This window comes from Symphalangus syndactylus, chromosome 14 (assembly GCF_028878055.3).
Source record: "Symphalangus syndactylus isolate Jambi chromosome 14, NHGRI_mSymSyn1-v2.1_pri, whole genome shotgun sequence".
In the NCBI taxonomy this organism is placed as follows: domain Eukaryota; kingdom Metazoa; phylum Chordata; class Mammalia; order Primates; family Hylobatidae; genus Symphalangus; species Symphalangus syndactylus.
Window position 1 is genome coordinate 52,524,808 of NC_072436.2, and position 12,851 is coordinate 52,537,658.

The window sequence follows — 12,851 nt, forward strand, 5'->3', positions numbered from 1 at the left end:
CTCGGCTCACTGCAACCTCCGCCTCCTGGGTTCAAGCGATTTTCCTGCCTCAGCCTCCTGAGTAGCTGAGATTACAGGCACACGCCACCACACCTGGCTAATTTTGTATTTTTAGTAGAGATGGGGTTTCACCATGTTGGTCAGGCTGGTCTCGAACTCCTGACCTCAGGTGATCTCCCCGCCTCCACCTCCCAAAGTGCTGGGAATACAGGTGTGAGCCACCACACCCAGCCTTGTCCAAGTATTTTTATGGCTTCAAGAGAAAGAAGATCCAGTTACTTGTTCCAGTGTCCTAGGAAATTCATCTTTATAGCTAACATAAATTCCTCTTGCTCACTGAGAGCTTCTTTTCCTTAGAAGTAACCCCTTAGAGCCATTCCCTCTTAGCTAGTCTCTTGTAGCTAATTTAATTTTTAATAGAGGCATTATTTAAAATGGTAAGAGATGGCTTGTTAGAACTCAGAAGCAGTAGATAGCAATGTGTAGCTATAGGGATAAAATTGCAAACCATGCCACCTTTTACTTATCTCAGGGAATGAAATTATTTTCATGGGGAGAATAAATTTTTAAAAGCCTTCTCTGATGTACTGTTGTGAGGTCAACCTTATGTTAATAATTCATTTGAGATTTCTGGGCCTCTTCTCTGTTTATAGAAACTAGAAATTATGCCGTCTCTATCTCCAACAGCCCTTTGTCAGATACACAACCATCATTTGAGATCTGTTCATGCCCAACCTCCTCTAGAGGTGATCTCTAATGGCCAGGCTGTGTTGGGGGTTCCTGGGGTGTGTTCAGCACACTGCCTTCTAATTGTGCATGTAGAGTAACCACGTACTAGGCCATGGACATCACTTTCTCGGCCCATTGACCGTCCTGTGTCGTCAGGACAAGAACCAGCACTGAGTCTTCCCTTTCCTTCAGGTGCCTAAAGTCAACATCAATAGTGTTCAAAAATCCAGAATGTAAGAGTTACTACTAAAGAGAATTATTACAGTCAAGGAAAATGCTTGAATAAAGAAGGAAGCTGAAATCTGTAAGCCGCCAGGGGCTACAACAAACTTTTAAGGGATACAAGTTCTTAATATTCTCTGCAGCCCACGAATACATACAGAATAGGTAGAAAACACGCCAGGCGTGGTGGCAGGCACCTGTAATCCTAGCTACTCAGGAGACTGAGGCACGAGAATCGCTTGAACCCGGGAGGTGGAGGTTGCAGTGAGCCGAGATGGCGCCACTGCACTCCAGCCTGGGCGACAGAGTGAGACTTTGTCTCAAAAAAAAAAAAAAAAAAAGGAAAACACAACCAGGAAATCAGAGTTTCTCCTCAAGGAATTAATGTCATTTACCCTTCATCAAAAGCTATTTTTAAAATTTCTTTAATTAGCCAACAACAAATTGCATGTACTTATGTATAATGTGATGTTTTGATATATTGATACATCGTGGAATGAGTAAACCAAGCTAATTAACATATCCATCACCTCACATACTTACCGTTTTTGTGATGGGAACATTTAAAATCGATTCTTTTAGAGATTTTCAAGTATACTATATATTATTATTAATTGTCATCACCATGCCGTACAATAGATCTCCAGAACTTATTCCTGATAACTGAAACTTGGATACAAAGTTTCAAGGACTTTTTTATTTTATTTTTTTTGAGTCCTGTTCTGTTGCCCAGGCTAGAGTGCAGTGGTACAGTCGGAGCTCACTGCAGCTGTGAATTCCTGGGCTCAAGCAGTCCTCCCACCTCAGCCTCCCAAGTCACCGAGACCACAGATACACGCCACCACACCCAGCTCATTTTTTCATTTTTTTGTAGACATAGGGTCTCCTTGTGTTGTCCAGATCCTTCTCGAGCTCCTGTCCTCCAGCGAGCCTACTGCCTTGGCCTCCCAAAGTGCTAGGATTACCAACGTGAGCCACACACCCAGCCTCAAGGGCTATTTAAATGCTACTTTGAGTTCAGAGACCATGAAGTCTTTAGGTACCTAAGACAATTTGGCTATATGTGTTTTGTCAGTACAGAGCTATCTCTAAAAAAAAAAAGAACTTTGTTCCTGCTGGTATTTCTTGGGCATGGGGCTTAGTGGTAGAGGAAGAGAACTCAAGACTTCTTTTTTGTTGAGACGGAGTCTCACTCCGTCACCCAGGCTGGAGTGCAGTGGCGCGATCTTGGCTCACCCTAACCTCCACCTCCCGGGTTCAAGCGATTCTGTCCGAGCCCCCCAAGTAGTTGGGATTACAGGTGTGTGCCACCACACCCGGCTAATTTTTTGTATCTTTAGTAGAGATGGGGTTTCACCATGTCATCCAGGCTGGTCTCGAACTCCTGACTTCAGGTGATCCACTCACCTCAGCCTCCCAAAGTGCTGGGATTACAGGCGTGAGCTCCTGCCTTCTTCCTCCATTCAGTAGCCTTTACTGGACTGTTTCTGCAACCCCCATGCCTTTTTCCCCTTCTGCCGTTAGTGTTCTTATATCCAGAACATCCATTCTATAGATCACGTTCTCAGAACCACAGGATGAAATGGAAACAAAGTGATCAGTCCAGTAGCACCAGCTTGAGAAAGGTGTCGGTAACATTGTGTCAGGAAAGGGAGGATAAGCTCCCCTATTCAGGAAGGTTTCCTAATTCTCCTCATGAAAATAATTGTATTTCCTGAGACAGGCAAAAGTGGCATGGTTTGCAATGTTGTCCTTACATTTACATCTTGCCATTGTAGCACCTCAGAGTTCTGACAGGCCATTTCTTGCTGTTTTAATAACACCTGCACTAAAACCAGAAAAATCAGTCACCACTCCATAAAGTTCTTTCTAACCAAAGGAAACGTGTTGTCTCTGGAGAACCAGGCTGAGGCTGTTTTCTGGAAGGGGAAAACTCCCATCAGCATCACAAAGACCGCTTTCTCCCTTAACAGTCCTATGAAGGCACCATTGGGTTCTCAGAGGAGAAGTCTAACTGCATTGAGCAACTTCCCTAACTAGAGGCAAAACTTTTAAATATCTGATGCAAGCACCTGGCATGTGCAACAGAACTTCCTAAACCAGAATATTCAGATAAACCAGAATGTTTGAACATCCTGTCTGTTATGGAAATATATTTTAATCAATTCTTTTAGGAATATGCAACAGCGACTTCCTTTAAGAAGAAATACTTTTAAACTTCTAAGTTAAAACAATATAATCTGATGTCATATATTTTCAGGCACTAAGTAAATATATGTCGACTTTCTGCAAATATGTCCTACTTTTAAATACAAAGTATTGTATATAAGGGGAGATATGAGGGCGTTCCTGCTCTTTTTTCCTTTTAAGAAAAATTAATTTACAATGAAAAAATAAGGCTGCTTCAAGATTTAACAGACCCTTGGGATTATGACTTAATGTGGTACCTAAAATGTGTACATAAAAACCCAGGCTGTGGATGAAGCCCTTCACTTACCTCACTGGGGGCTGATGCAGGCACCTTGTCCATGCAAAATAACTTCTAAATCGGAATATTCAGATAAACTAGAACTTTTGAGTATCCTGTCTGCTAGGGAAATACATTTAAATATATTCTCTTAGGAATATTCAAGAGCAACTCCCTTTAAGAGAAATACTGTTAAACTTCCGAAGTCCAGGCAGCTGTCCCGACTGGCTTCCAGAAAGGGAACAGAGAACTGTGATGGAGACTTGCCAGGTCCAGTTTCTCTGAAGGTGCCTTTTTCCTGCAGTGTCTACCTTTGCTTCTCTCTGCAGTCACCTGAAAACACATTCATGTCACCTATTTCCCCTCACGCAGATGGCACTCACTGTCAGTGTTTTTATTTTCTTGCAGAACTCATCTAAAGCCGCCCAAGCCCCATCTCCGTGGGGGGCCAGTGGAAAGTAAGTTCGCTTTTCCAAAGTCAATGCCGTAAGCCAGACAATGCATGGTGCTGGGCCACTGCGCTTTGCTTTCTGTTCCCCCAGGGGCTGCCCTGCCTCGCTTGCTCCCGACCTCGCCACTCTGGTTTTTCTACCTCTCCCCTTCCAGGAGCACTGGAACCCCATCCCCCATGTCTCCCAACCCCTCTCCCGCCAGCTCTGTGGGGTCTCAGGGCAGCCTCTCCAACGCCAGCGCCCTGTCCCCGTCGACCATCGTCAGCATCCCACAGCGCATCCACCAGATGGCGGCTAACCACGTCAGCATCACCAACAGCATCCTGCACAGCTACGACTACTGGGAGATGGCCGACAACCTGGCCAAGGAAAACCGAGGTGAGTGCACCTCACGGGGAATCAGGGGCCCACCCGATCAGGGCAGCGGCAGGCGAGTTTCCATGGCCTCTTGAAGGAGAGATAGGAGGAGTTGTCGCCAATGGTGGGAAACCCTTCCTGCCCTCTCCCCCACCGCGGGGCCTCCAATGCCTTTGTCTCCCTCTATTCTTAGTGGAAAATGGTGGGAGACAGACCAAGGTACAGGTATAGATACGCACACCTACACTTGTCCCTTTAGCCAGTGGGCTTCTCAAAGGTAGGAACTGCGCTGTATTCAAGTTTGTGTTCCTAAGACCTAGCCCAGTGCCTAGAACACAGGTGGAGCTCTGAAACACTGAATGAATGAATGAATGAATGAATGAGAATGTTACTAACTCTGAGCGCCAGCTGCTTACAGTTGAAAGAGCATTTTATGTGTAGCAGTAAGCTGTATTTCTTTTTGAATAACATTTGTTGTTGCTGATTATAAAAGTAATATAAGGCGGGGCACGGTGCCTCATGCCTGTAATCCCAACACTTTGGGAGGCTAAAGCGGGTAGATCACCTGAGGTCAGGAGTCCAAGACCAGCCTGGCCAACATGCTGAAACCCCATCTCTACTAAAAATACACACAATTAGCCAGGCATGGTGGTGCACACCTGTAATCCCAGCTACTCGGGAGGCTGAGGCAGGAGAATGGGTTGAAACTGGGAGGCAGGAGAATGGCTTGAACCCTGGAGGCAGAGGTTGCAGTGAGCCAAGATCATGCCATTGCACTCCGGCCTGGGCAACAGAGTAAGACTCTGTCTCAAAAAAAAAAAAAAAAAAAATAGCCAGGCACGGTGGCTCACGCCTCTCATCCCAGCTCTTTGGGAGGCTGAGGTGGGCGGATCACGAGGTCAGGAGATCGAGACCATCCTGGCTAACACAGTGAAACCCCATCTCTACTAAAAATACAAAAAAATTAGCTAGGCATGGTGGCGGGCGCCTGTGGTCCCAGCTACTCAGGAGGGTGAGGCAGGAGAATGACGTGAACCCAGGAGGCGGAGCTTGCAGTGAGCCAAGATGGTGCCACTGCACTCCAGACTGGGCAACAGAGCAAGACTCCGTCTCAAAAAAAAAGTAACACATACTTACCGTGGCTATATTTGTAAAGCACAGAAAACTTCAGATAAAACAACTTTTAAATCATCAATAATCTTTTTTCTTTTTTTTTTTTTTTTTTTTGAGACGGAGTCTCACTCTGTCGCCCAGGCTACAGTGCAGTGGCGCGATCACAGCTTACTGCAAGCTCCACCTCCCGGGTTCAAGCGATTCTTCTGCATCAGCCTCCTGAGTAGCTGGGATACTCACACAGTTGTATATCTTTTCTTCATTTGACATTATATCAGGCATTTTCTCATGTCACTAACTAGTTCAAAAACACCCTTTATGGTGGTTCTATAATAATATCCTAGTACATTGATTATATAGTCACAAAGTATCCTGATTTCTCAAACCATTCCCCTGTTGTTAGACATTTAAGTTCCTTCCAGTTTTTTTCCACTGTGACAAATAATGTTGGGATAAATATCCCTACATAAGTAATTGTTCATATTTCTGGTTGTTTTCTTTTTCTTTTTTTTGGTTTGAGACAGAATCTTGCTCTGTTGCCAGGCTGGAGTGCAATGGCACTATCTCGGCTCACTGCAACCTCCGTCTCCTGGGTTCAAGTGATTCTCCTGCCTCAGCCTCCCGAGTAGCTGGGACTACAGGCGTGTGCCACCATGCCCAGCTAATTTTTTTGTATTTTTAGTAGAGGCAGGGTTTCACCATGTTGGCCAGGATGATCTCGATCTCTTGACCTCGTGATCCGCCTGCCTCGGCCTCCCAAAGTACTAGGATTACAGGCGTGAGCCAGCACACCCGGCCGTATTTCTGATTATTTTCTTAGGAGGGAGTTGTGGAATAAAATTTGGGAGTCAACAGGTATAGATTCTCTTAAGATATATATTGTTCTATATATCGACATATGCTGTCAACTCTTCTCCTGAAAGTTTATACTAATTTACTATTGTCCCTGCAGCAGCAGGTAAGAGTGCAAATCTGAGTTCACTTCAGGGCATGAAATGCAAACTATGTTCCCAAGATAGCATGGGAGCGTGATAGCTCCAAAGTCAAGAGCAAGATGTTCAGGATGAGATAAGGAATGTATGGCAGAGTGCATGAGATTGTAAATAAAACCACATAGTACGTAACATGCAGCCCAGAGAAAGTCCAATGAGAATGCCATGGGGGTCAGAAGGCACCAGGAGGAGCTTGCTAGAGGAGCTGGCATGGAACCATGGAACAGAGCTTTGAAAAGCACTTAGATTTTGGGAGGCTGAAGTGAGTGGATCACCTGAGGTCAGGAGTTCGAGACCAGACTGGCCAACATGGAGAAACCCCGTTTGTACTAAAAATACAAACATTAGCCGGGTGTAGTGGTGCTCACCTGTAATCCCAGCTACTCAGGAGGCTGAGGCAGGAGAATCGCTTGAACCTGGAAGGCGGGCGGCGGTTGCAGAGAGCCAAGATCGCACCATTGCACTCCAGCCTGGGCAACAGAGTGAGACTCCATCTCAAGGAAAAAAAAGGAAAAGAAAAGCGCTTAGCAGTTGAGTGACTGAAATAGGTGGGGTGGGTGTCACCAGTGGACAAAACAGAAAGGACAAATGTATAGAAATACACATGTCCAGTTTGGGAGACTGTGAGCAGACCAAGCTCCAGATGGCACTGCCAGCTGCCTGCTAGATGTCTCCTACCAGAGGGCTCAGTGCCAAGTGTCCAGTGCAGACTTGGCATTGTTCCCCTACACCTACCTGCTCCTCCTCCTCTGTTCTACCCCTGGATCCCTTCCCTGGCCAGCCTCCCAGCCACCTCCCCATCCCTGCCCCAGCAAGTCTTCATTCAGCGGGTATGTGAGGACCTTTGAGACACTTCTCCCAGATACTTACTCCCAAGAAGTGTATTCAGTGACCAGCCATGACAGTAGAGTAGCCATATGAATGTTTTTGCCTCTATCAGCCACTAAACTGTGATTTTGAGACGGCAGAGACCACACAATTCATCCTGCTATCATCCCCTACCCCCCTGCACCTAGCAGAGTGCCTTGGTACATCATAAATATTTGTTTGTTTTTGAGGTAGAGTCATGCTCTGTGGCCCAGGCTGGAGTGCAGTGGCACAATCTCAGCTCACTGTAACCTCCACCTCCTGCGTTCAAGCGATTCTCCCACCTCAGCCTCCGGAGTAGCTGGGATTACAGGCGTGCGCCACCACACCTGGCTAATGTTTGTTTGTATCTTTAGTAGAGACAGGGTTTTGCCATGTTGGCCCGACTGTTCGCAATCTCCTGACCTCAAGTGATCTACCTGCCTCGGCCTCCTAAAGTGCCAGAATTTCAGGTGTGAGCCACCGTGCCTGGCCACATCATAAATATTTGGTGAAAGGGCAAACCTAGGGAATGTTCAAAAGCTAGAAGGTGACTTCAGTCCAGATGTCTCATGGCCCGTCTCTGATTTGCCCCTAGGAGCCTGGGGCCTCACCCTTTGGACTCACTCCAGGGGCTCAGTGCATACCAGAATTGAGTACAGGGTGAGGGACGACAGAGCCACATTCACATTCAGGAGTGGGAAGCATTACTGGACTAGGAGAATGCAGCTGGAGGATATGGATTTTCTTTGTTATTTGGCTAAGCAAATACTATTCATTTAAGTTAGAAATGGCAGATATCATATATTTATTTATTTATTTGGATATAGCATGAGTTCCCCACCCTTGGATTATATTTTGTTCAAAGGAATGCTAAAGTTACATGATGGAACAGAGAATCCTTGATTTATATAGAGACTATGAATGGAATTTTTTCTTACATCAGTTGCTCAGGGTAGCACACCTAGCATGTGTGGCATTCTTAACAACTCTCTCTGTCCCCTAGAATTCTTCAACGACCTGGATCTGCTCATGGGGCCGGTCACCCTGCACAGCAGCATGGAGCACCTGGTCCAGTACTCCCAACAGGGCCTGCACTGGCTGCGGAACAGCGCCCACCTGTCATAGGGACCTCACCCTGGAGCCAGATTGGGCTCTGGTCTCCACAGATGGCTCAACATTTTTGGACACTGTGCTACTGAAATTCCCAGCCACAGCATTTATCAGACTGCGGTGAACATTTCCTCAGCATTGAACAATGATCTTTTGCAGGGCATGTGTGTTTGTATGTGTGGGTATACAAGAAGCCGCCTGTGTATGTGTGTAAGATACACAGCTCTTCAGAACACACCTTCTTTGTCTAGTTTCCATAATCCCAGGCTAGACAAAGTGATCAGAGGTTTCTGATTAGAGGAAGTACACACACACACACACACCATACTCACACACAATCACAGACACACGATTTCTATTCTAGTGCTAAACCATGACTTCTTAGAAAATTCAACCAAAATCTCATGGGTTAGTTAACCAGGTGCAATACAGCACACCAAAAGCTTGACTGCCAGTGAAGATGGACCTGCTCTTATACTGTTGATTACTTCCAGTATTAATATACTATTCCCCAATTATTTTTTGATTGGTATGTATTAATGGGTAATTGAATAATGAAAATAAGCCAGATATTTTTGTGCCGGAAGTTTACTAGATTGCATGTTACCAAATACCCTGCTCTTCCTCTAATTCCCTTCCCCCATCTGACTTTATTATCAACTAAACACATTCCAGGCAAACAGATGGACACTCACAGCCCTTCCCAGCCCCACCTCCAAGTAGTATGCAAATAGCACTGAGATTTAGCAAAAACTCGGCGTCTTTGAAACTTAACAGACACTAAAGCAGCAGTGCCTGTGTGTTGGAGCTCAGTTAGGAGTTGAAGTTTTCTGCACCTGTGATAATAAGCCCACCAGCCACATGCATTTCTTCTTCCTGCCACTGTGACTCGGTGGCTGTAGAGCCACATGGCATTTGTCAGCCAATCTGTTTCAAGTCTTTTCTTTCCACCAATAGCTTTCTTACAGATTTTCTTGGATAAATGAGGCTATTACCTAGAATGTCCCTTCAATAGGAGCCTGAATCCTTTGCTTACCAGGCTAAGAGCTATTTGCCATGTTAATGCTATCTAATTCTCTCACTCCTCATGCAGAATGTGCCCCTGCAGCCCTTTGATTCGTTTTGATTTGGGGGCGATTTTTCAGGCTTTGATTAGCAGGCTGCTTGCAATGCGGGAGATCACAGTTCCTTTCTGGGGCAGCAGCAACCAGAGCCTCTTCCTGTGTCCTGTGTGTCTGGTATGTTTACACCTTGCTCTGAGTTTTTCTCTTGTTTTCTTTTTTAATTAAGTTTACATTTTAGTTTCTTTGACATCTTGTTTACGGTTTTTGTCTGATGTTTTTTCTTTTATAGTGTCTTATGCCCTAGATTTAGTCATCTTGTTAAATATATTTGGATATGAAATCTTGACGAAAAGAAAATAACTCCTGCAAAAGAGGGTCTATGTTGCCACACTTTAAAAACAAAAATAATGTCCTTGAGGCCTCTTACTTGATAAAGTTGCACCAGGACGGTCTGAGAAAGGCAGGCCGTGCAATATGTGGAGCAATCCATTTTTTCAAGGTGATGACGGCACAAAATGCTTAGACTAGATGCTGATCTATAAACATTCACTGATATTCTTACAGATCAGGTTGCAGTGTTAACATTTTTGTCAGCCTGATCTGTAGGTGGGAAGTAAGATCATTGTAATTCCTTAGCTCTGAGCACTGATTCAAAATTGTATAAATGACTGAACAACTTAGATGATTTGAAATTGGTTGAAAATAAGAAGGGCTTGTGGAATTTGCATTTGGCTTTGGCCTTCAAGCATTTGGAAATATTAAGAGAATTTCCATTTTACATGTCTCCCAACTGGGGCGCTTCTTACAACCCTTTCACTTTTTTTTGAGACGAGTTTCGCTCTGTCTTCCAGGCTGGAGTGCAGTGGCACGATCTCGGCTCACTGCATCCTCTGCCTCCTGGGTTCAAGTGATTCTCCTGCCTCAGCCTCCCAAGTAGCTGGGATTACAGGCATGCACCACCATGCCCAGCTAATTTTTGTATTTTTAGTAGAGACTGGGTTTCGCCATGTTGGCCAGGCTGGTCTCAAACTCGTGACCTCAGGTGATCCACCTGCCTCCACCTCCCAAAGTGTTGTGATTACAGGCGTGAGCCACCACACCCAGCCCTTTCACTAATTTTTGGCAGAGTTCACAATCCCATCCTATGTCAGAAACTTGAACCTAACTTAAGAAATTTTGAGTCGTTTTTTTGGAGGACTGAGACTTTGTTCTACTTACTCTTGAAGAATCCTGATGAAATATTCAAACACATAAAGGGATGGCCCTGGAGGTCTGTCCTGCATCCCTGGAGAGCTTCTCTGGTCCTGCCCACCTTGAAAGTTGCAGACTTTTTTGTGACATCTATGTGATGAGCTTCCTTGTGAAGCCCCATTTGACAGGTGGGCCAGCAGTGTTTTATCAGCACTCTGATGGCCCACATTTCCCAGGAAAACTTCTTGAAACTTGCCCTTGTGGGCAGTGGTCAGAGCATGTAGTTCCTATGACTGTCTCTCATTTCATCTGTGGAGCACGTTGCTACAGCAGTTTCTGTGGGGTTTGGCATAGGTGATTTTGGTTAGTAACCATCCTCCAATTGTTGCTTGTGAAATTCATTCATAACTTGTTCCTTTTACTTAGTTTTGTTGTTGCTGCTGTTGTTGGTGGTGTGGTTTGGTTTTGAGACCAGGTCTGGCTCTGTGGCCCAAGCTGGAATGCGGTGGTGCGATCATGGCTCCCTGCAGCTTCAAACTCCTGGGCTCAAGCGATCCTCCTGCCTCAGCCTCCCAAGCAGCTGGGAAGATAGGCACATGCCACCACACCCGGCTAATTTTTTCTTTATTTTTTTTGTAGACATGGGGTCTCAGTACGTTGCCCAGGCTGGTCTCAAACTCCTGGGCTCAAGCGATCCTCTGGCCTCGGCCTCCCAAAGTGCATGAGCCACCATGCCTGGCCTGTTTAGTTTTGTTTCAAGTTGAAATATCTTTCTTGTGTTTTCTGATTAGAAAAGTAATACTTACTCATTATAAAAATTCAAACAGTGCAGAAACGTAGAAAGTAGAAAGTGTAAGTCCCTGGTTGCCCCTTCTGCCTGAGACAACCACTGCTCACAGTTTGATGTATATCCTTCCAGAGACTCTCAAATTTAAGCAAATAATTTTTATTACCACATCTTTTTATTTGAAGACGTACATTTGCCTCCGAAGTTCAACACAAGTTCAACTGACCATATCCTTCCATGACCTGAATGGATGCTATCCTTTATTACAGTGTTCAATTGCCTTTGAAAGAGAGTAGCCCAGGTATATTCCTGATCAAAATTTGGCATTTTTGATGATACTACTCTACACAGATCAGACTCACGTGCAGAATCATGCCTGGAGAGACAGGTTTGGTTAAGACAGAGATTTCTGGAAACATTCAAATCACAAATGGAAACTTGAAACCCACAATCTAATGAGGAATGTACTGGAAAAATAATCTGAAGAGCTGACAAATTGTGTACTAGATTGAATACATGGAATGCAATGCAATGAGACTTTCTGCACTAAAACTTATTCTAATATGTACAACATTGATGTGTGTATTATATAACAGTGATGTGTACATTTCTGACACCCCATACATAATATACAGTTTGTATAAATGCATACATTTAAAAATATATATGTACAATACAGCTAACATAAAACTGTAGTGCGCCTGAAGGATATTACTAGTGCCTAATATTGAGTATGAGTCACTGCGTGTTCGCATCAACTTGGAAGTGCAGTAATTGTTATAAAATTAATCAGTGCAGCCAACATTATTTATGAATCACATCTTTGAAACTGTGCAGTAGCATATACATATATATTTTTAAATAACATTTTTCACAGTTTTCCAGAGTTACTGTTGAAATCTGCATCACCAAAAAAAAAAAAAGCAAGATTTTTTTAACAATGTAGACACTCTTCAGACCCAGTAATCTGCGTGCGATTTCCTATTTGTAGACTCCCAAGAGACTTTAGCAGTCACCAGCCTTAATGCATGTACAGGATATTATTGTGACTTAATTTATCTGCAGTTTTTAATCCATGTGAAATTGGAATTTATAAACGGACTTGGATTAAATATGTCTGCCTTTCTAAGGTCGCAAATGTTACATTAAATGATTTATGTTGTAAATGAGAGAAGTTGAGTTGTACGTAAAAGACATCCACCAATTTCTGTGAATATTTTTACAAGGAAACTTGAGAATCAAAATACGTTCAAGTCAGTTGTTCTGGCTCCCAGTTTATAATGTCTCTAAAAGCAATCTTTTTGTTTCATAAATGGCTTAAATGTAGCTCCCACAGATTATCAGTATGAAGTCTGACATTTCTCATGGAAAAAAAGCATGTTTTTCTTCATTATAACTATAGTTTACTATTTGTCTTTGCTATTTCCTGATACATACACATATGCACACATGCACACACATGCATGCACGTATGCACGTGCACGCTCTCCAGTGTCCCAGTGAAGGCTCAACAGGAAG

At 44.2% G+C, this 12,851-nt stretch overlaps 1 protein-coding gene across 8 annotated transcripts in view; it reads left to right on the forward strand.

The window, feature by feature from the left end:
- The window catches only part of AFF3 (ALF transcription elongation factor 3), a 606,392-nt gene extending 593,893 nt beyond the window's left edge, over positions 1-12,499 (forward strand). For 6 of the 8 annotated variants that reach the window (XM_063617614.1, XM_055243815.2, XM_063617612.1 and 3 more), the window contains 3 exons: positions 3,827-3,876; positions 4,025-4,248; positions 8,185-12,499. In XM_063617614.1, coding sequence (XP_063473684.1) covers positions 3,827-3,876; positions 4,025-4,248; positions 8,185-8,306 — 396 coding nt within the window. In that variant the 3' untranslated portion in view covers positions 8,307-12,499. The remainder of the gene's footprint in view (positions 1-3,826; positions 3,877-4,024; positions 4,249-8,184) is intronic. The other 2 variants (XM_055243809.2, XM_063617613.1) reach the window with 1 other exon arrangement.
- The last annotated feature ends 352 nt before the right edge of the window (positions 12,500-12,851 follow it).